The sequence below is a fragment of the Tinamus guttatus genome, unplaced genomic scaffold (genome assembly GCF_059628265.1).
Source record: "Tinamus guttatus ecotype Peru unplaced genomic scaffold, ASM5962826v1 Tinamus_guttatus_pri_ptg000489l, whole genome shotgun sequence".
Taxonomy (NCBI): Eukaryota; Metazoa; Chordata; class Aves; order Tinamiformes; family Tinamidae; genus Tinamus; species Tinamus guttatus.
In genome coordinates, this window is record NW_028289023.1 from 3,551,179 (window position 1) to 3,579,112 (window position 27,934).

Genomic DNA, 27,934 nt, shown 5'->3' on the forward strand with positions numbered 1-27,934 from the left:
GTTACTGAACTCGCAGGCTACACGGCCCGTGTCTACAACATGTTCTCAGTCTTTGATGAAGTAAAAAGAGGCATTTACAAAAGAACTGTTATTCAGGAGTCCAAAAGCAACAAGAAGAATCAAGATAAAGCAGAATTACACATTGAGGGGCCCTTAGAAATCAAGGGTAATTATTTTGCATTTTTATATATCTCTCTGGGTGGGGATCTTGCTGGTGAGGTGGGACAGTGAACAAAGCTTCTATTCTTACAGCAGTTCCCACCTCTCACTTTTAATTTCCCAGAGACCATGTTGTCTCCAATTTTATATTGCTCACATTTATTTATTTATTTATTTAAACTAGAGGCTGTTGCTGTAGTTCCTTCTAATATATTTTCACTAAGGTTACTCAATTTTTTTTTTTTGTAAAAACTTTCAATGAAAAAGAGCACTTTGTTTACAGTATTATTGTTGGTAGTGTTATTGTTGCTGTTATTACAGGGGCAGTGCCTGCCTTCTCATGCATTTACAGCATTTCTGGATACTTAACATCTCAGTTTTCTGAAGAAGATTCAAATGTTTTCTTCTGGAAAGACGCTACTTTATTTGAGATAGGAGAGGAAAAGAGCAATGGAGCTGTTTTGTTAATTTTTAACAAGAGTAATAACTTGTTTTCAGCTGCTAAAAAGAAAAATCAGCCTGTGCTCCTTTTCTCATTCTTTAGTGGAAATTTTCAAGTGAAAATGTGCTGACAACCCGACCCCTCTCACTGTCTTCCTGATACCTGATCCCTGACTGTACCAGCCATTCCAGCGTTACCACTGCTTATTCTTCCCCTCGCTAGCCTGCATCTTTCTGGTGTGGGTATCTTTCTGTCTCCACCCTCCCCATAACATCTTTTGTGCACATCTGTTTCTTACTGTGCTCCGTTCTGTACCGTCTCTTTCTGCCTCTTGAGTTGAGCTTCCTGCAGTTGCAGTTTCCCCAGTAGTTTCTTCTACTTCTTCCCTTGTCTTTGTTGTTGAAAAGCCTCATTCCCTCCCAGCGGGCCCTGGAAGCTTAAATCTAGTTAGAGATAAAGACACCAAAGTGCTTTCATGAAATAACTTATTTTGACAAATTTTGACAGGGTTGCCCTTCAGCATAGATTTCTCAAAAATGCTCTGAGAAGCTTTGCAAAGCAAACAGCTGGATGAAGCATAGAGGCTACCTGTGGAACCAGCTGATTGCTTAATCTTATAGATGCTGGTAATATTTGACTGCCATTAAAACAAATGATTCTTTATAAGTGCCATGTTTTGAGATGTCCCAGGAGGAAAAAGAAAAAGAAAAAAAAAAAAGATATTGCACTTCATAGGAGAATAGAATAATGCTGGGACCCTTCTCAGATTTGTGTTTTGAAAAAGAAGTATAGTTCAAAAACAAATACAGATATGAAAGAATGTTGTTCATGTTCCCTTTTGGTCTAGTTTACTAATACCCTGATCTCTAATACCCTGATCCTCTCCGTCTTTTTTTCCCAAGATTTGATTCCATTGCAGCTGCAAACTTCATGCAACCTAAATTCTTCCTAAGTTGCTGTGGGCAGCGTTTCTTCCTCACTGGTTAGGGGCTTTGGGAGGCATCTAGCCAGTGGGGAACAGTATTCACAGAGACTTAAGGGGAATTTAGGCCAGATGAATCTAGGCCACAGGCCCCATGCTTTTTATGACAAGCTCCATTGTAAAACTGTTTCTCCTGCTTCCTTTCACTCTGGATACTTCAGAAATCCCACCAGAGTGGATTTACATAGGGATGAAAGTACAGATGTTCACACACATGTACAGATCTCTATTGTTAAAAAACAAAAGCTTAGTATTTGGCTTCTCAAAAGAGATTATTTTACTACATAGTACTTACTTTTTTAAAAGCATCCAGTATAAATTTATGTCACTTTTTTTTTTCCTAGTTAGTTTAAGTTTTAAATATGCAACCTTCTGTTACAAAGAGAAATGTCTACTCTTTGCTTCTTGCTGGTAAACACTATTTCTGATACGTGTCTGGAAACCCTGGGTTCTGTCAAACCTGTTAACATGCAACTGAGCAGTTAGAATTGATTTTGTATTTTCATTATTCCCAGAAAAGTTTATCTACCAGTTCTCATGAATTTATTACAGCGTATCCAAATGTTCACTGTGTTTGTGTATTTAAGCTTGTACAAACTCCCAATAATAAGTATAGATATTAGAGTGTTTTCACAAATATTTACAAGAGACCTTTACGGTTTGTGTGGCTTCAGAAAGAACTGGAAATCAGCCGTTGAACTTTTCCTCCTTTGCTCTCATTGCTGGAGGAGCCTGAACTGGGCTTACAGAGTAAGAGCTGGTAGTAAAAGGAACTTTTATTTTCAACTAAAATCTTCAAGAGAAGGAAGGAGAACTTGTCTGCCTGTGCCTAAGCCCATTCTTGAACATTTTTATTTATGAATATTGTCTACCTATTTAAAGCAAAATACAGTAAGTTAGTACTGAATGTGAACAAAGATCTGTTTGTAGTGCTTTCCTTAGGATATATTTTATAGGATGCATTATATTTATGGTAATACAGAGTTACTATCTATCATTCAGATTTCCACTAGAGGTACCTGGAGCACATAAGAGTTGTTCAAATCCTACCAATTTATGCTTCTCAGCTGTTCATGGAGACAATCAGTTCAGATTTTTGAGTGGAAAGCTTGACCAACTCTAAATGTTCTTCTTTTGTTTCTAGGAAGAGTTATTGATGTTGATCATGGAATTGTTTGTGAAGATGTTCCTATTATTACCCCGAATGGTGATGTGGTGGTTTCCGGACTGAACATCAAAGTAAGATGTTATGCAAGAATCTTCTGATTGTTGCCATCACATTAACATAAACAGGACAGAGTTCATGTACCTTATGTTAAGTACTTGGAGCAGCATATGGATAAAAGGGGAAGTCCAGAAAGGTAGGCATGGTAGCTCAATAGAGGCAGATATGTGTAGTTTATCCTGCTTAGAGAGAGGATTTCTGGCGCTGTTGCCAGATCTAAAAAACACATTGTGATTTTCAAAGGACTATGTGGTAGTCTGCATCCATCTGTTTCAATTTCAGCGGAACCGAGTTGCTTTATTCCCTTAGGCTCCTTTTAAAAATTGAAGTTCATATCAGTCATGAAAAAAATTGAGTCTGGAATTTTATTTCATCACCACAAAGAGCAGTATAGCTAATACTTTAACTCAGTGAAGGCTTCAGTAGCTTTTAAAAAGCTCTTAAAAATACCACCTTTTACCTGCTTGCAATTGTAACGAATGGTTTTACTGAATTACTCCCATATATGCCCTGTTCCATTGCATATATTGCTGTTTTTAGAAATAGGTGAAATTATCAGAACTCTACACATGAATAATTACAGCAGGTCCTGAAATTTAGCTAAAACAGGCTGTTCCTCTTATCGTCTCTTTGTGTTTATAAGAAATTGAGGACAGGGTCCTAGCTATGGCAGAACTTGCAATGACTGTAGTGTAGGAACGCCAGTTTTGAAAATTACAGCTTTGAGGTCAAGCAGACCTCATTTCATTATGAAAAAGTATACATTCTTATATATGCACAGATTTATATTCAAATGAATACAAACACCATCACACCCAGAATAACACTGTTAATGAAGTAGGGAGAGGCAGAGTGAAGTTTAGTCTTGCTTGCATAGCTGATATTAATGTTACTGATGGATATGGCTCTGCTCTGTAGGCTGTTACCCCCTTTGGCATGATCCACATTAAAATAATTGATCCTGACTATGGTGTATTGATATTCTGATACAATCAGTGTAGTTAATTTTTATAATGTCTGTCTGAACACACCTATAAATAACCGATTGCCCTTAACATATAATGATGTCTTCGTATTGAAACCAGTGCAAGCAAGAGTCTGAAGGAAATGTTTGTAAATGCACCAAAAGGATTATTTGAAATTATTGGAGTTATTCTAGATTGTGACATGTGATGCCTTCCATCTCTTGGATAGTAGGGCTCAATATTTTTGCAACATGTTAGAAATAAACTATGCACAGGTTCTAATTCTAAAGCACAAAGCACCTAAATAGTTTAAAAAAAAGAAAAAAAAAAGTTTCCAGTTCGGTAATGTGTGTCCTTCAAAAAAATAATAATATGTCATTCTGGAAATAGTGAATATTATTTTTGTCATTGTTACTTTCATCATTTCAGCCCACATATTGCATCTAAAACTGCTGTTTCTAGAGCAGCTGCTAAAAGATGTGCAAGTTTTAATGGAATGGGTTGATAATTTGATGCAATGTCTTGGGTAACTTGCTTTAGGGGGCCTATATATACCCTGGTAGTATCTCCCATTCTGTTGCTTTCATTATTATTGTAGGTCCAGGAGGGGATGCATCTTTTAATCACAGGACCCAATGGCTGTGGAAAGAGTTCTCTTTTCAGAATTTTAAGTGGTCTGTGGCCCGTATATGGAGGAGTCCTCTACAAACCCCCTCCCCAGCACATGTTTTATATACCACAAAGGTAGGTGTTTGCTGCAGTTGATACCTTTTTGCATGTAACATTTGTAACATGATTTTTGATCCTGCTTCTCCTGTTTCCAAAGCAATGAAATTTAGAGCCAGTTTGGAACGGGCTAAGTACCATCTCCTGTGTGGAGAGTGCTAAAAAAACCCCCAAAGCTTCCTTATGTTGGTGAAAAAGGATTCCCGTGCTTCCACTTTGCACTGTGCCCAACTGGCAGCCTGGCATCGTATTGGTGCCAGTGGCGGCTTCTTTTCAGGGATGGATCAGTGCTCAGGACTGGGCACATGAGAATGGTTTGTCACAGTTTGACAAGTTGCCACTATTGGAGCCTCAGTAATTGGCTCTTATCCCTCCTTCTTTCCCTCCTAGTGTGTGTTCATGTTGACCATCTCTGCACTGCCCTTTTAATTAACCCATCAAAAAGGCAGCATGAATGAGAAGATGAAAAAAGAGATAAGGTAAAAATTGAGAAGCATTGTTTTAGATAATAAAAACATTAACAGAAATATATGGTGTGTAGCATGAGGACCAATGCTAGATATACACACAAGATGAACACACTGTATTCTTAGCAGCACTAACTAGAGAGTTACAGGAAGGGCCAATCTTTCAGTAATGTATCAGCAGTGTGTCTGAAGGTGGCTCGATTTCCCCAGACTCTGCCCTGTTCCTGTGCTCCTTTTGTCTTAAAACATGGGAGGTTGCTCTGTATGCATGGAATTAGTGAGCTCCAGCATACAATTTCTACTAATGCCTAATGTCATTCTTTCTAGCTCTTCAACTAAAAGGCTCAGCCTTTTCAGCTGCAAGGAACCAGACTCCTGTTTCCTTCATTTCCTTAGTTCTCCCTGGTTTGATAGAGGTGCCAGCAGCAGCTCATGCTGACAGTGCTTGCAGGTTACCTTGATGACAGTGCAGGAATATTCTTTAGTGCCTCTGCTCCATAAGGTGTCCATCCAGTGTCATCACTGTCAGGTTCTTAATGTAAATCGTTCATCACATTCCAGCCTCTGCCTCTCACTTGCGTTGAGGAATGTGCTGTGCAGTCCTTGCTGGTTACATAAACTTCTCTCATGACTCTCCAGTCTTCCTAGCAGAGCACATCTCTGAAACATCCAGGAGCAGTGCCCCTCTCTGAGGACTGCATCACAGACTACACTGGTGTCAAATATTTTCCGTTCTTCATCATATAAGATTTGTAAAACTGGGCTTGCTGTTGTCTTATTAATGCTGAGAGAGCATGAAACAAAAGCTTAAATGTTTCTCTTGCCCCATTAAGCTCTAGGGTTTTTTCTGCATACATCTATTCTCTTTCTGATATTTTCTCTTGGGTTCTTTGGTCCTTTCTGTTCTGTATTCTAAAAGTATTCTTGGCTACTAAAAATTGCACCAGCTAGGTAGATATATTTTTCTCTACTCAGCATTGCTGAGTAATACACGTGTGATGTGCTTTGCCACAAGTAGTGCAACCTTATTCATTGTGTGGATGAGATTAAGCAAGGGATATTTCAGTTCCAAATCATATAACTAATAAAGTAATAAAACAAGTGATATTATTATTGTAACCACTATATGTGATTATGTAACCGCCTGAAGATTGTGGCGTGATTCCAATATTATCTTAAGCATGGAGATCTTTAGCAAGGCCACTGTAATTAAAAGCTGGTTGTTCCTTTCCTACTTCACCAAGTGATGCTTTACGCATATCCGCGCCTTTGCACATTGCAGCTCCCTGGAGTACTTATCGCCATCGAGTTCATGGCACTCCTCTTGTGTGTGTTTATTTTCAAAGTTCACCACTTATCTGAGAGATGAACAAACGGCCTCTGGTAGATGTCCTCAATGCAGAATCTAACAACCTGCTTAATCACACATAGCCACACTTCTCAAAATGGCTTTGCTGTAAGGAGTTGGATGCTACTCTTATTGATGTTGTTTGTTCTATTTTCTTGTTTAATGTGAGTGAAATGCAGCCAGGTTAAAGGGATTTTCTGCTGTTTATTAAAAAAGGCCACTGCATCTGTGAGGACTCTTAGGCTGTCCCCTCAGCCAGGGCACAGCTTTTCCCATTTCGTTGGAATGGAACTCGTGTGGAAATGCTTCCATTTCTCCATCCCAGTTAAAGGGAGTCCCTTCTTATCTTACCTAGGCCGACAAGGTTCTTGTCTTGGTAGTTAGCTGAGGCTTTGCCTGCTGGGATCACTAGGAGACTTCCCAGTTCCACTGAAGATTCACTCGCAGCTATAAAGATTGGCAGATTTTAATTTGTTTATGTGGTGACTGAACACAGGGTTGTCAGTAATGACAGTACCACTTAGGGGTATGTGGTGGATGAGATTCCCTGAGGCTAATAGCCAGGGGTGGAAAATGGCTTTATGGATTAACTGTTGCTCCCGCTCAAGCCATCCAAGGTGCCTTCCTTACTGTCCACACACGCTCTGCTAATTAAAGCACAGCTTACAAGACTTTTCTGTCATCTAGGTAGAGAATTGCAGAAATCCCAGGCTGGAGGCCTTAGTCATCATGCTACATAGGCATTTAGATTTAAAATGGTTGTGTCTCAAAGGTTCCAGGTAAACTGATGTTTGCAGAGGACTTCTGCATGCTCTGCGGTTTTGGTCCCTCAGTCCTGTCAGACAGAGACTCTAACCGGAAAAATCTGAAAGTCCAAGAAAACCAGAATGTGGGTGAGGAATTGAGAGGTGTTGGTGTGTGCTCCTCTTTGATCCCCATGTGGAGGCAGAAGATGGCCAGCATGAGCATCTGGACTTGGGAAGTGGAGAACACTCTCAGCTCCGCCTCTTAGTCGAGGCTTAGTCTCTATTTCCTCACAAATTGGAAACTTTGAAAAAGAAAGAATTTTTTTTTTAAATGGAGCTTGATAAGATGAGGAAGAGTATGTTATTTTGTGCTTTATTTGAAGCTCATGTGAGCAGGAGGTTTAGTAGCAGACACTGTAGCCATGCTGGATGTGTTCTGTTTATTCCTTACCTGGATTATCCCTGCTTCAGATCCTCAAAACCTGTCATAAACTGAAACAACTTCCCACATTGCACTATATGATGAGAACAAATATTCTGAAGGACCGGCTGGGATAACTGTACCTTAGATTGTGGCTACCAAGAGACAGAGGCTTGGGAATAGGTTCCTGTGCTATTTTATTTTGCTAGCACCTGTGATGCTTGCAGCTGAGGCTTTTATTACTTAGCCATCACAATCATAATTCAGCACTGGATTATGTTGCTACTGTTGGCTGCTGTGTCATGCCAGTTTTAATGGACACAAAGTCAGTGCCAGACTTGGTGCAAATGAAGAACCTTTGTTGACAGATTTGAATCAGCAGGAAGTTCAGGATTGCTTTGGTGCAGAAGTGCAATAATCATCTCCTGTGTCCTGGTGGGTCTCTCCGGCTGAAGCAAGTTTTGTTGTTCCTGACTTTTGAGTAGGCAAATGGTGAGACTTCATTCTGCAGGCTCAGAGGGACATCTCGTTTAAAACACAACACGATCACTTAACTCTGAGTGCAAGCCAACTTCCTTTCATTTGTGATCCATAAGAGAACTTGCATCTCAACATTTCATCATTGAGACCTATGCTGTAACTCACGATACTCTTACCACGTGACAGGTATGCAGAGGTGTAACGTAAAGTACTGCCTGCTTCATGGCTTATTAAATACCATGATGTGTGTGGAACTGAGAAGTGAAATCCATTCTTGAAGTCAAGGTAACATCCCAACTATTTTGAATCTTGCTTCAGTAGTGAGGAGCACATAAATCTGATTTTGGTCCCCACACAAGGTTAGTGTCACTCATATGCATAGCTTCCAATTACGTTCTTTTGAAATATTTTCCTTGGTGCTACAGAGAAGCTAAATTTGTGTCTGAAACCCAGTCACAGGAATCTTTCCGCCAGGATCTCTGGCAATCAGCTGCTCTGGGTTTCATGGTACGTGCTGGACATCATGTTCTTGCTAGCACATGACCTTGCAATGCTTCTGCCCTCCAGCAGCAGCTTCTTTTGATAGGATTTTGCCTATCAAAAGTCCACATTCAGCTCCAGTGTTTACCCCTTATTTTCTTGCCAGGCATCCATGTAGAGGCCATACTCTCGATGGAACTTCATTTAAAATCTGGAAAAACTTAGATCTAGAAAACAAATAGGAAAAACATTTTTAAGAACACTGTCAGGTTAAGCTTGACAAACATTTTGCAAATTCACATGAAGAAAGTAAATAGATTGCAAGAATGGAATGCCTAGCTAATATTTATGGAATCTATCCCATGAGGGCAAAGCAACCTCAAATGCACTTAAACTCTGCTAGGTCCGTTTTGCTGAAACAGAGTTCACTTGCCTTTAAAAATTAGTAATGATAGCAGTGTCAAGGGGCAAAAATTAATCTACAGCTTAACTTTGTGACTTATCAGTGATAGGGACAAACTTGCATGTCAGGAAGTAACCTGTTTTTTGCATTTACATGGCCTGCTTTCTGCAGCAGATAATTCTACAGAAGTGTCATTTCTGCGTCGAGCTTGGTGTGTTACCCCCAGCTTAACTTTGCTACCATTGCAACTGCTCAGCAAAAGATCTTTCATAGAAAAACAAAATAGGTAATGTTTAATAGTTCAATATTATTTTATTTAGGAATGTGGAACTTGTGTTTCAAGTGCCTTAGTCATATCAAGTTGTGACACTTGACAACGTAACACTGGGAAACACTGAGAAACATAAACTACGAATCTTGATAAAAGATAGAACCCAGGTTTGTTGTCATTATGGTCTTCAGAGCTCTTGCAGGGTTTTCTTAGAGGAGATGAAATTTCTCCTGCCAAGCAGAAGGATGTTTGCATGAGAACATGCTGCCTCGCTGTAAGGTAAGGACAAGGACACGCAGCCGGTGCAGTCACTGGTGCCAGGCGGGATTCCCTGCGGGCTCTGCCGTGCGTTCCGTGCCGGAGCGGATCCTGTGGCGGAGGGAAAGGGGCAGCACTGCACAGCACACTGCAGCACAGTGCAGCACAGTGCAGCGCGCTGCTCAGCCAGCTGTGCCGTGCCGTGCATCCCGCACTCCTCAGCAGCCTTCCGCTTCACACAGCCACCACGGTGTCCTAGGACAACATTTAAGACACACGAGTCCTCCTGGAGGTGCCAGATGAGACTCCATTGACTCCAAAGAGAACCGAGGTTGGTTGCCTTGGACTTGGGCGAGTAACTTCCGGGCAAGATGATTCTCTTCAAACAATGCAGAGTATTCCCCAGAAGACTGCATTATCCTTTCTTTCTTGTAGAGTTGTTATGTTGCGCTCCCATGGGAGCGTGGAGACTTTCCCCGTGGCCAATAGGTTTCTTTCTTCAGTTCTTCATTTGTGCACTAGCCTACCTTCCATGACAGTCTTTCCCTAAAGGGAAGGCTTTTCTAGACTTGTTTATCTGCCAAAAGACCTCTGTTAATTACCTCCCACTAATTTTTGTTCCTGCTAAAGATCACTGCAGCTCCCTTGTGGCCAGTTCAGGTACAGATGACAGTGACAAACTGGTTGTAATGGTTTCTGAATGTCCCTGTAGCCACAGTGCCTGGTATGTCTCAGTGTTCTGTGCTGTCCAGGTCTGTCCTGTGCAACACGAAGTAATTCACAGAGGATCAGAGATTGAAATCCGTGCTGTGTGTGACTTCCCACTTGCTGGCAGGGTATCTCAGCAAAGAGGTGAGCATGGTGTAGATTGGTAGTCAAGAATGTTATCCAAAACAACTTCCCATCCTTTTAAATTTATTGATCTTCATAATCATCCACCCAAGTGGCCTGACTGTGGTCAGAACTGCCAAAGTATGAAAAGGCAAGGCCTGCAAAAACCGGATACTTAAGAAAAAAAAAGTATTTTTCCTTCGTTTATCTCACTGCCTGATTTGATCTACTGCAGAATTATAATTTAATATAGCAGTAGCTTCTTGTATTTTGTGGAAAGTTCTTGAGTTTTGTTTTCAATTATACACGTGTTCTTTTTGTTCTCTCTGTGCCTGACCTCATTCAAACAGACTGAAGAGAAAGATAAGTTTGTGGATTGTTTGCCTTAAACTTTTATGCTGTCTTACCAGTTCCAGGTATATTGTAAGTGATCTTGGTGAATAAGTAAATCATGAGATGAAATGATACCTGAGCATGAATAGTACTTTTAATCAAAGCCTTCTTTTACCTTTCTGGTTATTACTTCCTCTTGGAGAGATGTACCTTGCCTCTTTGTAGAGAAAGCCACAGAGTGATCAGTGTGATGTTTTTTCAGCCTTTGATATCAGTTTCTAATTATATGCACTGAGAATTAAGTCTTAAACTACACACTTAATTTCCTGTAAACTATGTTAATGGCTATAAGCTGATGACATTCCACTCTGGTAACTGATCTAGCTGAAATATTTAGAGGGTGTTCATGGCTAGTTCTGTATGAGCTGTATGAGCTGAGAGCAGAATTCAGTGTAGGATGTTTTAAGCAGAGATCAATTATTTATGTTTTTAGAAGAGTTCCTGAAACTTTAGCTGACCCTAAAATCCCTTGAACTAGATGCAGTGCAATAAACTGAGGCTACTTTTTGAATATTTGCTGAATATTATTTATTCTGTCACTTTTAATTCTTTAGTGATGATACCACATTATTCTGTGTGAGAGAAAGTAGTGTATGCAGCACAACTGTGCAAGACTTAATTCACATTTGTTCCAGGTCAGAGTTGTAGTGGTGGTCTTGTTGTTATCTTTTTGCTGTACATTTCATTAGTGTTGCCATAAAATTACTAGGAGTCTATATCCCTTTACTTGGCATGTCTTGATCACCACTGATCAAGCTTTGCCTCCTCGAAACCCATGGACTTTTCACTTTCGATTTAAATGAAGAGCTTGGCAAAAGCCAGAGTTCTTCTGAGGTGGTTTCTGCTCAAGTGTTACAGCACCTAAAACTTAGGCTCTCGGCACCAACAAGATGATTGGAAGATCTGAAGATAAATAGGTAAATTCCCTGGATAGTCAGGGAGAAATTTCTGGAAAATTATGCCAAAATCTGTATGTGGTAGGTATAGGGTGCCACCTAGAGTTACCCCATAGGAAGATCTGAATACAAATGTACATCTGAGGCTCTTGCGTCTTATTGAAGTTTAGGTGCCAAGCTGAGCACTAAATGTTAAATGCCTGTATTTATAACAACCCTTCTCCTGAGAATAGGCTCCTAAATAAGACTGAACCATGTTTTAATATGCTTTTAAAGGGATACTGAGGGAATAGGATAATTAATGTATTTTATATTGAAGAGCATTTGATTTAAAAAAAAAATGATTCCAGCCTCTTCACTTTAGTGGGAAGATTAGAAGGTGCCCTCCCTTTGACTCCTCGTTAGCATGAGCACTAACCTAGAAAATGGGAATCTGACCCCCTGCAAGCTGGGGAAAAAAACATTGTCTCGACCCTGTTCTTGGAAGAGGTTTTCTAGCCATTGCTTGTCACGCACACACTCCTCTTGCATCTCTGGTAGCTGCTCTGCTTTGTGCTGGACTTAAAGTTGTTGCTTCTGTTATCTGTGCTGTACTGGGGAATTTGGGGAATGATACAGCGTTTGGGCACATGTGTAGATGTGAGCCTGTAGCTTCCTGGGCTGGAGGTTCTCTAGTGCAGGCACAACCTCCTTGGGAGCTTTCTGGTTGTCTAGGAAGGGACAGAGCTTGGCTCCAGTATCATCTACTTGAAAAGAGAAATCTGTTCTTAAATGTGATATAGATTTTATTTCAGATATCAAAGCAGGCATTCTGGATTGCAGCTATCCCAATCACCTTTGAAAATCCAGTCTGTAATTTCCCTGTAATGGAAGATCCCAGGTATAGTCTTTCCTTTTCTCACTCTTACTTGGCTGTATTAAAAAAGCATCTTGTCAGACAAGGACAGAAATTTAAAAGATGGGTCAATCAAGAGATGGTTGTATCACTGATCATTTTTCTAGCATAACCTAGCATATTTCTAGCATAACTTTTCTTAGCATAACCTAGCGTATTTGTCCGAAGAAACATGTAGTGATAACTGAAAATACACTTGGACAGCAAAGGGCAAGTCAAGTCCTGATTGCTCAGGCAGGCTCCTGGAGATGGGTTGAAGACTCCCAAGCCAAGTAACCTTTAGACTTCACCTTCCATGGTGGAAGTGTTAGTCACAGCTGGTGCCAAGGAATGTGAAGTGATTTCCAGGCTGTAACTGGGAGCAGCTCCCTGGGCTCTTACATTGGACTAACCTTCTTTGCCTCCTGATGCCAACCAATTAATTAGGATATACCTTCAGTCCCTTATTTGTTCCAGGGTGTTTATTAATAGGACTTTGACTGATTCCGTTTACTTTATGGAATCTCAAAGTCCATGTTAATTAGTTGCTGTAATTTTCTAAAGCAATATAACGAATGACATGAACAGGTCATCTGTTCTGTCAGTACAGTTCATTTTGCACAGAAGATCAAAACACCTGTGAAAACATTCAGGAAGTACTTGTAAATGCTCCATGCAGATATGACTTGTTCTGATTTTGTAATAAAAATGTCTTGGTGCCTAGGGAAGGCCTCTTCCTTAACTTGGTGCCCAAAAGAGTGAAACCCTGTGTTCTTCAGGATGTCAGTGAATTAACAAATGATAGTAATGCCTAGTTACAGTGTACAGTGTTACTCTTACAATCCTCCTACCCTGGCACTATATCTCCCTTTTTAAGCTCATCAGCACATGTGTGTGAGCCCTGTGCTTGGAAAGAGGACTCGCTGGTATGTGCTCAAATCTGTTTCATATTATCCCTCCCCCTCCAAAGCTCACAGCAGTGAAGAAACCATACCACGTTGTTGCTGCAACACTTGGCCTTCCTGCGCATATGATTTCTCAAATATTTTGCCAACACTGTGCACAATGTCATGTGTCAATAGGGCACTGGGGAATTGTCCACAACCTCAGGCTCTAGATTGCAGCATGTGTTGGTATCATCTTTCTTTAAGCCTGCACTGCAAGGGGGAAGTCCTCAGCTTTAGGGATGAATAACTGACTGGCTTCTAACCAGCAGAAGGAAAAGTTACAGCTCTGCAAAGTAAAAAACACAAAGTGCACAGAACAGAAATTGTTGATGACACAAAATGCTTAAGCTGACTGGAGAAAGATCAGTTTGTGAGAACTGGAAACCTCTTTTCCAACTAGATGCCTTGAATTTCCAGAAAATCAGGCAAGAACCAGTGAATTCTTCCTTGCTTTGTGGAAGATTTGATACCAAAACTGTAAAAAATAATTAGAATGTTACATCCTCTCTCTCAAAACCATCTCGTATCAGAGAGCAGTCAAAGAAATAAAGCAATTGCAGAGCTATTACTGTCAAAGTCTGAGTAGTCATTCCCACTGCAGAGAAGTTGCTTGCAAAGCCTGTGAGAATGCTCACTTGGAGACTTGAACCCAGAGCCTCTGTCTGAAAGGAAAATCTCCACGAGGAATCAATTATGACCAGTTACACAGGGAGTATTACTTTGGGACAAAAGGATTGTCTTTGTTATTTGCACTGCTAAACATTTAACGAAAACAATATTTTAAAAGGGAACTTGCCAGCAAAGACAAAAACTCACTGTTGCTCTGTTCAGTGATGTGTATTTCTCACTACTTAGTGTCTAGCTCTCCACCTGAGGTTGCCTGTAACCTTGCTTGCAGTAACACCTGCAGCTTCACAGGTCTTGGGGTGTTTGTCTCTGTGGCAGCCAGGACAGGTTACGTCTTCATGTTATGGATGGGGAAATTTGACCTTGGGTGAGATTGACCTTGTTTGACTGTAGCCAGCGAGGAGCTGGTAACTAAGTTAGCTCCTGGGCTCTGCTGGCTGCTGAGGGAGGATCACACCTGCAGGAGGCAATCTAGCCCCAGCCTAAAACAGATTGGAAAAATCAACCACAGAGGCGCCTCGCTCTGTTGCCACAGGCTGGAGGCCTCAACTAGGCACCTGATGCCAAGCAAGGTGAAATGGGCCCTGAGGGACTCGAGGGGCTCCCTGGAAGGATGGTGGAGATAGGGCCTGGTGGCCCAGCTCCCAGGATGGACCGTACCCACTAGCTCTTCTTCTCTTCTGGTCTGTCAGTGATGGATGGGGTTTGCTGTTACGCTGAAAGCTGGGCTTTTCTTTCCTTCTCACAAACTAGGTGGGGAGAGGCTCCTTAGCCCTACTGGTGTGTCTGCCCCGAGGAAAATCCAGTTGCTCCAGGAAGTGCTGCTGGTGACTCAGTAAACAGCACGGGAACAAATGTCCTCGTGCAGTGCCTTGAGTGTTTCCTTCCTGGTTGTGCTGTAGGTTAAATCTGAGGCCCTGAGTGCTGCTACTCATCACAGGGTCATACTTCACAAGACTAAGGTATTAATCCCAGACAAATTATATGCTTGGTCCTCCATGCTCCCATCTGCAGCCTCCTCTAAGTTGCCCATTTTTGTGCATATGCTGATCTAAACTGTGCTGGATCTAGGTGGAGTTACTGTCTTCTGCTGCATCCTGGAGTGAGTGAAATGCTTTCTACTTTTGCAATAGTAAAGCCCTTTGGGGTTTTAGATGGAGAGCGCTATGAAAATGTGACGTAGCATTACTTGAGCAGGTTACATAATGTTTAGATTTAAGGTTTTGCAATATTATAATTAATGTAAATGCTTGACTGCGCTTTACATTGGTGTTTGAGCCGTGTCCTGTAGCAGCCCTCTGCCCACAGCAAGCAAAGAGCAGCTCAATGCCCTTAGGGTGAAGGGGGGCAGCAGTGTTTGTAGCTGAGTGGTGGCTCCAGTTTTGCTCCCTCTAGGCCTCTGCCCTCCGCAGGCAGTGACTGGGTGACTGAGCTTTCGGAGCCATCCTTTCCCACCCCCACCGGGCCAGGGGTGAATATTCAGCGTTGTTGCCTGCTGCATTAACCACGATGCAGCTGGTAATGCTTGGATGAGACTGTCACCACACCACTGTTGCAGCTTTCATTCTGTAACTGTAAAACTCCTGTATCGTCAATCAAACAAATCTGTGGTGCGTTCTAAGGACTCGCCAAGTAACGGTGGGTGGGTCAGCCCCATCTGCTGAGACGCTTCAGAGGGAAGGGAAGAAATCTGCCAAGGGTGTTACTCATCTCTGATAGGGAAAGCCTAAACGCAGGCTAAGACCTGCCCATCTCTCAGATCCAGAGGTCTTCAGGGAAGAAAACTGTCCCTCAGCTCCATGTGCTGTGAGGTTGTGAGGAACACACACAACGTGTGTGGCAAGAGCCAGCTGCCTGAAAGGCTCCTTATTGCTGGCATGGGCTCGGCAGCACCCTTATGTTGCCATCCCCAGCACCACAGCTTCACAGCACCCAGAATGTTTTGGCAGGTGAACCCAGAGGCTGTTCGTGAAACTTCTGGCACAACAAGAGGGACAGGATCTGAGGCCTTAATGTTCTGCTCAGGCCACCCCATCTCACCTCAAAATCCCAAAGTCACTGCTGGGGTCCCACCAGCTTTCCTGGAGAGCCAACAGCAGGGTCTGTGTGACAGGATGAATATCATTCATTCACAAGAACTCTTAGAAGAAGGAAAAGAAAGGGGAGGGTCAAATGGATGTCTCTCTTCCAACTTTTGTCTACTCTGGTTCACCATTGTACAGGCTACTACATATGTGTAAGGGGAGTTCAGATAAATTCCCGGCAGTGTGGACATAAGTGTCTTCAGACTGATGTAGGTGACTGAAAAGCTCAAAGCAGAGTGATCCTTCTCCTTTTCCCTGAGGTGTTGAATCTCAAGTCCCAGACAACAGCTTTTTGGTACCTACATGCAAAGCCATCTTTTCCTGTGCTACCTATTCTTACTCCCAGGAAAGTATGGATGAACTGTTGACTAACAATCCTTGGGCTGGTGGCTAAAATAATCCATCCAAATGTGTGGACCAAGATGCTTCTGGAGTTCCCTGGGCTGTTCTAGGTAGTGTAGATTTGGACCTAAGGCATCTCAACAGCCTCAGCTCCAGAGCTGCCGAGCGAGCCCCTACTAATTAAGTCTAGTCGAGCCCTCTCGCTGTGTCAGCCTGGTTGATGAAGTCACTGGCGACGTTTGCGACTTGCTGGGGCAGGTCTGAGTAGGAGCTAGCAACATGGGACCCATATGTGTAGAGCTACGTAACAGGCAAGCAGATGCTGGCTGTGGAGCACCTGAGTAGAGAGGGCTGCTCTCCCATTTACGACTGACATAAGTAAATGAGTCTTGCTAAGTAATGGTGAAAACTCACTCTATCAGAGGGCACTATGAGCCGTGCTGTGCACGAGCGGGAGGCAGCTAGTGTTACCTCAGATTGCCTTTGCTATCCTGGCCTGAACGGCCTCGTATCATTTACACATCTGTAAAGCAGTTTTTTAGATGACTGTTGAGAGACTGGGAGAATTCATCGAACCTGGGCTGTGCACAGCTCGTGGTGGGGGTAGTCTGGAGTTTGGATCCATCCGAGCGCCGTGGCTGGACCTGAGGGCTCTGGCTGCGAAGTGGACACAGCTTATTTTAGTAAGGCAAAAGAGATGGATTACCTGGACTGGGAGTGTGTGGCAGTTCAGAAGCTGCTGTAGATGCAGCTCAGCCTTCTCTTTAGCAGAGAGAGACTGATGCTGGCAGGAGAAAGCTGATCAGCTCCTCTAGTGTGTGTCTGCGAATCAGAAATGTTAGCCGGGCTTTCTGACCCAGCTAAAATGCACCTGGACACACTTCTGCAGGGCCCCATAGGAGACTTCTGTAATGCTTTAAATGCAGTCCTGCCTGAACTGGTTGTCTCCTGCTGCACTGTGGAGGTCTCTGCCAGTTTTAGCTGCTATTTTTGTTAAAGTTTGTATTTGATATGTGGTTGTTTAATTGAAATTCTGAATCTCAAAACACGCATGACCCTGACTACAGCGTGGTGTTCCCCATTCAAAGTAGAAGGATTCAGAGTGGGCTAGGAGGTGGATGTTTATTCAGCTTACACTACCAGTTTATTTTCATGCTAGTATTAGCCATGTTGCTGTGCTGTAATCAGCTTTTATGTAAACAGTAAACTATCTGTTGGGCAAGTTTAGAAAAACATTCACCCACAATGTACCCACAAATAAATCCAGTTTTAGCCACAGTGTTGAAAGCATTATAGAATATGCTCTATATGCTCATGGAACATCAGCAAGTGCTTTCCTGGAGCCAGCACTAGACCACTGCTTTTCCCTTACTGTTTTGCAGGCCCTACATGTCCATTGGGACGCTGCGGGATCAAGTCATCTATCCAGACTCAGTGGATGACATGCATGAGAAAGGATACCAAGACCAGGATCTGGAGCGTATCCTGCAAACAGTTCACCTGTACCACATAGTTCAAAGAGAAGGAGGTAAGCTGTGCATTTGTGTAAAAAGCTTTATCAGCCTAATCCCCAGGTATGTGTGTCAGTGTGCCTTACCTCTGCTTAAACCTATTCAACTGGTGAAACCGGATCCAGACATACTGTGGTTGAGGGAGCTACGTGACCACAAAGTTGTTGCTTCATGACCCATCTGTTGATGGAGGGAGAGGTGCTAGAGTGCTCCCCTTCTCCCCACTAAATCCAAACACGGGAATGAAAGCAGAGTCAGGGCTGCTTTCCCCTCCCTGGGTTCTGCTTTCCCCTCCCTGGTTTGTGTGATCAATAGGACATGTGCTGTAGGAAGGAGTATGCGAGTCTGTTGCCATATCAGCAGGGTGAACAAATTAAAAATAACCAAAAACGGCTCTAGGTGCCAAGACAGTGTTTCCAGCCACAGCTCCATGTATAAGTTGCCATGATTTTCACAGGATTGCTTGTCCTAAGAGTAGAGGGCAGTGTAATTACACTGATACAGTAAAGGTCACGATACTAAAGGCTTCTTATATGTATTAGGAGCTGGAGAATTTTGATTTTTTTTCCCCATAGACGTATTAGGAAATTATTAGCAAAATAGAGCAATATATAGAATATACAGCAAAAAAACACAGGATTATTTTTCATCCTTTTGTTCCTACCAGCCATTAATCTATAGTTTGAATTTCTCTCCATCAGTTGACTTTTATAATGGATATGTGACAATGTTACTGACATTCAGAGACGTGAAGGAGTGAGTCTGTCAAGCGAGGTGAATTTGGGAGGACTGGATGTACCCTGCCTGTCTCTGCCTGTGCCCTTTTTTGGGAGGGTGCATTAGGTGCTTTGCCTTACAGTGTGTGTACTTTTCTTGAAGTGTCACAAGGTCGTTCTCCTGAGAATCCCAAGGAGATCCTGAACTCTGGTTCCTGCCTGGAAGTGCATTGCTGTGATCTGTCTCTGAATTCCATTTTTCAGATGTGCGTGGACGCTCATCTGGCGACGTTTCCGTGCATGTTAGAGTAGTAATCACTTACAGCATATATACCTACAGGTAGCTCACCACCCCACAGGTCTGTAGACAGATAGAGGTTAACCTTTTCATAGGTTAGTGCCATAGGTTAATGCCATCATTCATAGGTTAACTCTTTAAGAATATAATAATGACCTTCGAGATAGAAAAAAGTGCCTGTCATCATCTGATTCACAGCTATTGTTCATATCTGACATGATGACACAAGGGTTGAAAAACTCGACAGAGAACTAAGCCCAATGGCTGGAATAATTGCAGAGATGGCCCGTATCCACTAAGCTGATGCTGTAACTGTTACCTTCTTATGCCTGACCAGCTGCTTCTCGGAGTGCAGTGCACAGCTTGCAGAAGCACAGGCCTGTGTGTTGGAATGGGGAACTATAAAAGAAGAAGCTGTTACGCTTTCAAGTGGCAGGAAGCCACAGCGCGGGGTGGACTCGCAGCCTGCCGGTGCCCGTGAACACGGCGAGGAGCACGTGTGGCGCCGCCGGCACCGCCGCGTGCGCGCGGTGTGAGCGCGGTGTGAGCACGCGGCGTTGCGCGGGGTGCTGCCCGGGCCGGAGCGCGGGGCGGGCACAGGCGCCCTCCCACGGGCTGCTGTTGCCTGGTGCTACTGCTCTGTTTTGCCAAACAGAAAAAATAGATTTGAATCAGGGACTCGCTCTGCTCTCTGTGCCAAGGGACACTTAGTCCTCTTTTACTGCTGCCCCCATTCTTGCTCTCTGCGTATCTGACTCTGCGTGTGAGGCTTAGGGCACAGCTATAAAACGGATGTAAGGCTCCCTGTTAATGCTCCTTCACCGTGTGGGGAACTGTGGAGCCCCCATTGCAGTGAAGTGCAAGAATCTGCACAAATGAATGGTAAGGAAAGTGTTTTAGAGACTTTGCAATCTAAAATGACAAAAGAGCACGAAGTTGGGAAGCAGGGACACAGATATTAGACATACTAGGAAGTTTTTAGGGTCAAAGGAAACTGGCTTGTTCCCTTTTCTCCTTGGGCATTTGGAGGAGACAAGTGCCAAGGTAGGAGTAGAGATTGTTTCTGTGGTGTATGATTTGGTGTGGGAGAGACTTTGTATAACTGAGTATTCTTTTAAGCTCTCCCAGTCTAGGGCAAAGACTTAAATTCTGTTTTTCAAATTAGAAACTTCTTGAAAATTGACAATTGAAATTTTCTTGTATACATAGCTATAACATTTCATTTTCATGCCAACATTTTTAAACTGAAACCGATTTCTACTAAAAATGGATTTTTTTTGTTTGCAAACTCATGAAAAAACTTGCAGAACAAATGTTGTTTTTTTTGCAAACTGCTTTGATTTTCCAATAGAAAGGGTTTTGCTGATTTTTTTTTCTGGCGAGTTTCTATGTAGGTGTTATATACACTTTTGAAAAGAGACTGCATTGTAAATAAAGTATCAGTAAAATCATTTTTAGTGATTCAGAATCTTGAGTATATGTGGGACATGCCCATGCTATTTCAATGTTTTTACATAAACTGTTTTAAGAATGGGGTTAGCTTCTATAAACTGTATGTATCTGAATCAGACATCATTCTTCATCTCATCATTCATTTTTTCTCTGCTGTAGATCCTTCCTCCTTGTATCCTTCCTTCCTTCTGCTCCCCCTTCACCCATCCCCTGCAGTATTATGCCTGTACCAGACACGTTCCTTAGGGCATGACCCAGGTGTCTTTAATTGCCCACCAGTGTGATGCATGTGCAGCCAGGCGCTTCACAGTCTGGGTTTTGCTCCCTGTGGACAGTTACCTGAAAGCCAGACTGAGCCAACAGCAAGCAAGCCTGACTCCGAGTTCGTTGTGCTGGAGTAACTCCATTGTCTTTAGCTTTGGAATTACTTCCCACCTGCATCAGTGCGAGGGTCACCAGAATCAAGGTAGCCAGAAAGAGCCAGACCCTTTTCTTGTTGCTGCCAGAGGCAAAACTCCCTCTAGTTTTTGCAGCAATAAAGTTTGACCCATTTAGGATAAACAGCAGAGTTACAAGAATAAACACAAGCCTGATGCAAGCTGGTGCAGTTGCTATTGCCAATAGCACCCTTCCTGCAAGGGGCAGGATTTCCTGCCCACCGAATCCCGCACCAGTATTTCCTGACCTGCTGGGGCTGAAAGGAATGGCAACCTTGGCTGATCTTTGCTTTCCAGACAGTCTGCACTCCTTAACTCCATCCTTGCCTATAATACTGCAAATTTGGCTTAAGCTGAACAGAAAGGTATGGACAATTTAAGCTTCTCTTTCTGGCAGTTTTTATTGGTGAATGAATCACTGTGGAGATGTTTTTGTGTATAATATTAATATTGCTAGGAACGTTATCAATAAGGCCTCCAGTCAACTCCGGTAAAATTGCTAGCTATGCCAAAACAATAATTTCATATAAAATGAACATAACAAAGTATATGTATTCAGTACATGCAGGCATCTGGAGTAGTGGTATGGAGATACACAGTGAATATATGTGAAGTGGGTCCTTTTTTTAGCCTGCTTTGAAAACCTGTGTATATTTGTCAAGTGTCAATAGCGCTGCAGCCTGAGGGCCCTCCGGGGCTGCCGCACGGGGGAAGCCACGTGGACGCGTCGCAGCGTGACGAGAGCAGGACCGGGCCTGGCAGCGCAGGGCTCCTGGCACTACTGAACGAGTTCGACTTGTTCAAGGCTTCTCAGCACCCCAGATTGTAATTATTCCTCATTATTTTGCACGGTTGTCATATCTTTGGGCCTTGTCCAGGGAAACCTTGCGCAGGCCAAAACACACAGCCAAGCGTCGCTGCTCTGCCCTCTGGAATTGGAAACAACTCTGTTCATGACCTTGTTTTCCGACTTTTCTGGCAAAAGTTAATTTTTGATTGGGCAATGGCAGAAAAGGGGGTTTGTTCGTGTTGATTTTTCAGTTGTAGCCCATCTTGGCTGGTGGGAAACGCGTCCGTGCCTCGCTCAGCCCTGTGCAGCTCTCCGTGCGTCTCCTCCAGGGAGAGAATCCACTGAGAGAAACATCTGCACCCTCCCTGGTCAAAATTCACCTTTGCTTGTTATTTTGCTCTTCTGTCCACCTGGATTGCTTAATTGAAAACTTGTTTTTTAATAGGGTAATTGGTGTTTGAGGCTAGGTTTTCATTACTGTGAATAAACCGTGCCGTAATGCACAGAGAAATCCTCTTCCACCACAAGATCTCAGATAAGACACAGCGCGGGCCCGTCACACGCTTCAGAAAGTGATGATTCAGCTACAGGCCAGGCAGGATATTAAGTAAGGATACCCAGTTTTGTAACAGTTGTGGGTCATTTTTAAATACAAGATAGCCAGAACTCTGTAGGCAAAACCATCCCCTTCGTATGCTCTGTTTTTTACTGCCTGCTGCTTGTTTGTGTGCACAGACTGTATCCACAAGAGCAGATGTGTTTGTGTGGCCCTGTCTGTCAAGCTTGCCAAAAGCTACAGTAGCAAGTGCAGCCAGGCACTAAACGTTGTAAACCCACACTGCCATGTAGGGTTTTACGCTTTATTTCTTTCTATATTTGTTTTTAATTTTCCACTCACTTTTCAAGAAGGAATAACAAAATGCTCTATAAAACAAATGCAGGAAAAATGTTTAGTTATACAGAGGTAAAAGTTTTTTTTTCAGATATATGATAATCAATATTTTTTTCTTGTCAATACATCCATGACTGAAGAAGGTAAATTCTACTTTCAAAAGAGAGATATTTAGGATGTTTTTCTCTTGAATGTGAGTGGAAAGGTACAGAGGTATTTCTGGGGCAGTAATCCAGAGCCTTGAAACACCTTTTCTACAATAGACATGCACTTCATGATTTTGCAGTGGTCGGAACATGCCTTCCCTTCATATGCCCGCGTTGTCCTGATGCATTTTCTTTGCCTTTTTTATCAGGCTGGGATGCCATCTTGGACTGGAAGGATGTCTTATCAGGAGGAGAAAAGCAAAGGATGGGCATGGCTCGCATGTTTTACCATAAGTAAGCACTTTTCTTTGTTTGTTTAGCAGTGTCTGAAAGTGAGGAAGAATTACAGAGGTTTGCTCTAATAGTAGTAGTAGTAGCAGCACTAAGCAGTAGTAGACTTCAATCTCCATGCCACACTGCTGGACTGTAGCATAGGAACACCAGCCTTGCAGTTTAGTCCTATAAGCTCTGCTTTTGCATCTGGGCAAAGCCTCTTACTTATGCTTTTCTTTTGGCAGCATTCTCCAGACGTTCCTTTCTTCAGCATCTTCCCTGGGTCTGTAGAGGTATTGCAGAAACTGACTGCACTGCTGTTGAGATCATGGGGGTTTGAAAGCCAAGCTCCTTGGTTTGGCCACAACCCTTTCAATTTTGGAGAGTGCAAACACTGCAGAGACAGCCCAGTCTGTCCACAGCAGAGGGTCTAAACTTTCTGAATTGCTGTAGTAACTGCATGACTTGTTGACAGGACAGAATAATAATAGGTCAAACTAGGACTGTTCTGTTTTTAAACATCGTACATGGGAATACTGTCTGAAATGTAACAATGTACTTTATCTGTTTTTGAAAGGCCAAAGTATGCACTCCTGGATGAATGCACGAGTGCTGTAAGCATTGATGTGGAAGGAAAGATATTCCAAGCTGCAAAAGCTGCTGGCATATCCCTGCTTTCTATAACACACAGACCTTCTCTTTGGTAAGTATGTTCAGGAGTTTGTAATAGTCCTGGCTTTTAGCTTTCTGTCTGACAGTCAACTGGCTTTTTGGCAGTGTTCTATGTACTAGGGCAGTTGTATTAAGGTAATCAATACCCACTGCACTCTCTAAGATAACTACACTACAAGAACAGAAGGGTAAATGCCCTTAATATTGGGTTTTTTATTATTATTTTGCGGAGTATATTTGTTCCTGCCTCTTATTCTTTTATAAGGCATTTCAGTTATTAACTATTAATAGCAACATGCTGATAGCTAAGAAGCAATTCATTAACCATATCACAGCTATATCACCAGGTTATTCTGTAACATGACAAGAAACATGAGCTATATCCGGGGAAGTTTGCCTGTGTTTGTGATTAGATGGGCAACGAGGCACATGGATAAGCCTCTCCTCGTTCTTTCATAATAATTAATACATCCCTTGTTTTAAACTCAGGTGTGTTGCTTAATGCAGTGTTTGTGGGCATTCAAAATGTGGCTGGTTATTTAGAAATAAATTCCAGACTTCTGAGAAAGATCGTTTAAGTGCGATAGTACTGAGGATGGAAGAGTCCATCAAAGGAAAATAAATATATTTACTGAGCACATAAAACAATCAAATGCTTTAAAGGGCAAAAGGAGATCAAAAAAGTGTCAACTGACATTAGAAGTATTTGGACTATTTGTTTTGAAGTCCTTGATCTTTACCCCTAGATTGTTTGCTTTTCTAAGCTGAAGTGAAAAAATGACTACTAATTTGTTACCCCAACAAGGAGATGTCCATCTCCATTTACTGCTCTTCAAATGAGTGGTTTCTCCAGCATTTCTCCTTACTCTGTGCATATGGGGACAATGACAAAATCCTTCATTGGATCAGCAATCATTTTGAATCAAAAATGGGAAATCTGGTTAAAAAGAAAAGTTACATTTATTTTAAAAATTATTTAGATTACACTTAAAAAAAGTATTTAAATTTTGAGAGAGTTGGGATTGTTTTAAAACCCCTGCTAAAGAAAACAGATATTTGAGAACATCCCAACTGCAAATAGTGATGATGCAGAGGGGAGCTCTAAAAGAGAGCATGGGGGAAGGTCCTCTGCATTTGCTTTCCTTTTCCCAAGATGACTTGTTTTCCAGTCTGGAAAGTCTGAGATTGTCCTTGCAACTGCAGTTACCAAAATTATTAGAAATCTGTGATTTGTGCAATCGTGAACTGATAAAAACAGCTAGATAGATGGGAGGCGATTGCCTTAGTCTAGAAAAGTAAAAAAGAAGTGTTCAGAGTTTAAAAATATGTATCAAGTGCCTTTAATTGAGATAAACTTCTATCGACACTGCACTGCATAGTCACAGGCTGTGCTCTCAAGACAACACTGGAAATGTGTGCTCTTTTATTCAAAATATGGGCTGCTTTCCTCGACCACAGCAGTCAGCCATCTCAATCAGCCATGTTTGCATCCTGCATTTGGGTTTTTTGGGGGGAAGTGAGGGAGAGAAGTGCAGGGGTCTGTTACACATTTGGTGTCTCAGAGCAGACAGGAGTGGTGAACATAAGCCTGCAGTTAAATATCACTTGAGTCTCATGTCATAAAATATGGAAGTTTATTAAACTGTCACATTCCCGTGGTGGGATTTATAATCGCAGCCCTATGATGTGTCTCATCTTCAATAATTTATAGTGATAAATTGTGTGGTTGTAACAGCAGCTCTGAGAGAACTCTCTGTTCTGCCTCTTGCCCTGCCTGATGAATGTCCTGTCAGATCCTGACAAACTCTGCCTGTGCCTCCCTGAATATTTTTGGTGCACACACCCAGATACACACTGAAAGATCTGCGACTCCTCTGCAGACTTTTTTGTTTTGGCCCCTTGCAAGTCACACGATGCTTTAGGACTGGAGGTTTCTCTAGCTGACCTAGGGAAGCGGAGGTGTAAATCAAACAAATCAGAGTTTCATCAGTAGCATCAGGTGCTTGCCAAAACATCTGCTCTGCTAGGGCGTACAACATCTCCTAGAACGTGAGATGAACGTGATTAAGTGGGCCACATGTTCCCTTTCATTCTTGGGAAGGGAAGGGGCGGTTTGGATGTGCCGCAGGTTAAAAGCAAGAGGAGGGTGGGTCAGGAATTGCATGATACAGATCCATATTGTCACGTTGGCTGTGGGAAGTGCCAGGGACAGGTTTTGAAATCCCCAAGTCCCCTGCAAAAGGACGTTGCGTGTTTCCAAAACTTTTATAAACGTCTTACAGAGTGATCCCAAACGAGGCAATGCTCATCTTCCTGAGACAGCACCCAAAATAGGTATCGTGCTCAAAACCTGTGCCAAGGAACAGCCAAATTTCTGTGCAAAAATGGACTATCTGCTCCCCAAGCCATTACTAATGTTTTAATTTCTGATGCAGGAAGTACCACACTCACTTGCTGCAGTTTGATGGACAAGGAGGCTGGCGTTTTGAGCAGCTGGACACCGCTATCCGTTTGTCACTGAGTGAGGAAAAACAGAGACTAGAATCCCAGCTTGCAGGAATTCCTAAAATGCAGCAGAGACTGAATGAACTGTGCAAAATCTTGGGGGAAGACTCGGTGCTTAAAACAATGGACAAAGAGGAATAAATAATTTATGTTTTTCGTTTTTAAAAGTATTTTTTTAGTTAAAAGCATTACAAATTCAGACATTATCCTTTGCATGCAAAGTTATAGAGGCTTAGAGCTTAGAAAAACACAGCCAGCAAAAAATAATGCTCTGAATGCTATGTAAGACTTTAGCTTTTTAGTATTAATGAAGAAAGTGGTTTGAACTGTGAAAAGAAAATGAGCAAGTGCACAGAACATAAGACTACTTGTTGCAGCTTATGTTAATTCCTAGTAAAAGCCCAATTCACTGCAAAAAACTGCCAGCACAGTTAGGTTTTCTAGGTGAACATTTGCTTGAGACTTGGCCTGCAGAACGTGCTCTCGTGGTGGGCCCCTGTGTGCCTATGATGTGCCTGCTGCGCAGAGCGATGCTGGTGTGAGACTCAGGCATGGAGCACGGCAGAGGCAGCGCCGGGGTGAGTATGCAGGCACGCGCGAAAATCTCACGTGGGGGTAAGAAACCTTCCTGCGGCCCCTGTAAAACGAAGCTCCAGTCCCGCCACTGAACCACATGCACAACCTCGGCTGCGTTTCCGTGGGAAATAACTGAGTAGGCTGAGCAAAACCGTCGGAGCAACCTACTGCCCTCGCAGGCTAGAAGAGGGGGTAGAACAAAACCTGTAACATACACCTGCTGTACCTTCTGCCATTATGCATAGCTTCAGAGGCTCTTTGTGATACATCGGTTCCTTTAGGGGATTATTTATGTCCCCTGTTTGCTAACATCTGGTGGATGGAGGGAGCACTGGGCCTGGCATCAGGAGGCTCAGCTTTTTTCTTAAGTCTTTCGCTTGCTGTGTGGGCCTGATCCTGCCAGGAACCATCTCTGACCCAGTTTGTCTGCCTGTAAAATCAAAACATGGGCACTTGCCTGGTCCGTAAGATGCTTTGTGATGGGGCGGACTGTCCAAGAGAAGAGTGTTGGTTTCTGACAGTACACACAGTTCTCAGGCATGGCTGTCCTGCCAGCTAAATTGCACTTAGAAAGGTCTGTGGAAAGTTGGGGCGTTTTGTAACCACTACTGGTGCTTGCTGGCTGGCTGGCACTGCCCTCCCCATGCGCTGGGTAGCAGCGCTGCCCGCGGCTGCTCACGCTGCTCCTGCCCTCCACCTTTCAGCCCTGTGCGAACCTTGTCCCGGGCAGTCACGAGGTTTCGTAAGCTGAAACCTCCCAAGACAGGCCTGGCCTGAGCGCCTCACCGGAGGCCAGACCCAGCGAGTCAGGAATGGGGCAAAAGCGGATTTAAGAGCTGTCTCTAGCTGCTCTCTTTCTAGATTAAATATTCACCATGGCCTATTGCCTCCCTTAGCAGCACCGTGATCTGGGATGGGAGACTGCTGCTAAAAGCCACTCAGAAGCAGTCAGTTTGAGAAGGAAGATCAGGGGGGCAAAGCCTTAGTGAGTGTCTAATCTGCTGTGGATAAATGAAGGAAGAGATGTAGCAATCTTGAAGTTTGTTCTTTCTTTTTTTTCTCAGAAGAAGCATACTGTAATTCCTTAGAGGATTTCTGTCCAGTGATTGCTGCTTAGTCTGTGCAGGGGCAAAGCATAAGTGAACTGTCAAGGGAGGAGAAATGTCTGGCCCTTGGCTGAGCTGGATTCAGATGCCACAGGCAGCAGCTCCTATGAGACATTCACGTTCACTCAGAGTGGGACACTCAGCACCAGCACTAGAGAAAGAACTTGGAGATGGCACCGCATCCTCTTAGCAC

General features: G+C 43.0%; 1 protein-coding gene across 1 annotated transcript; it reads left to right on the forward strand.

Annotated features, from left to right (window-relative positions):
- LOC104574797 (ATP-binding cassette sub-family D member 2) lies at positions 1-26,442 on the forward strand. Its single transcript, XM_010222102.2, has 7 exons — positions 1-166; positions 2,728-2,822; positions 4,372-4,517; positions 17,750-17,895; positions 22,819-22,903; positions 23,460-23,585; positions 25,990-26,442. The coding sequence occupies exons 1-7, from the start codon at positions 40-42 to the stop codon at positions 26,198-26,200; spliced, it is 936 nt and encodes a 311-aa protein (XP_010220404.2). The 5' UTR covers positions 1-39; the 3' UTR covers positions 26,201-26,442.
- The last annotated feature ends 1,492 nt before the right edge of the window (positions 26,443-27,934 follow it).

Bases quoted from the DNA above. Each gene is read 5' to 3' on its own strand.
- LOC104574797 (XM_010222102.2), top strand. From the start codon at position 40: ATGTTCTCAGTCTTTGATGAAGTAAAAAGAGGCATTTACAAAAGAACT. The intron at 2,823-4,371 runs GTAAGATGTTAT...TTATTATTGTAG, and splicing joins TTTCCGGACTGAACATCAAA to GTCCAGGAGGGGATGCATCT. The intron at 17,896-22,818 runs GTAAGCTGTGCA...CTTTTTTATCAG, and splicing joins CATAGTTCAAAGAGAAGGAG to GCTGGGATGCCATCTTGGAC.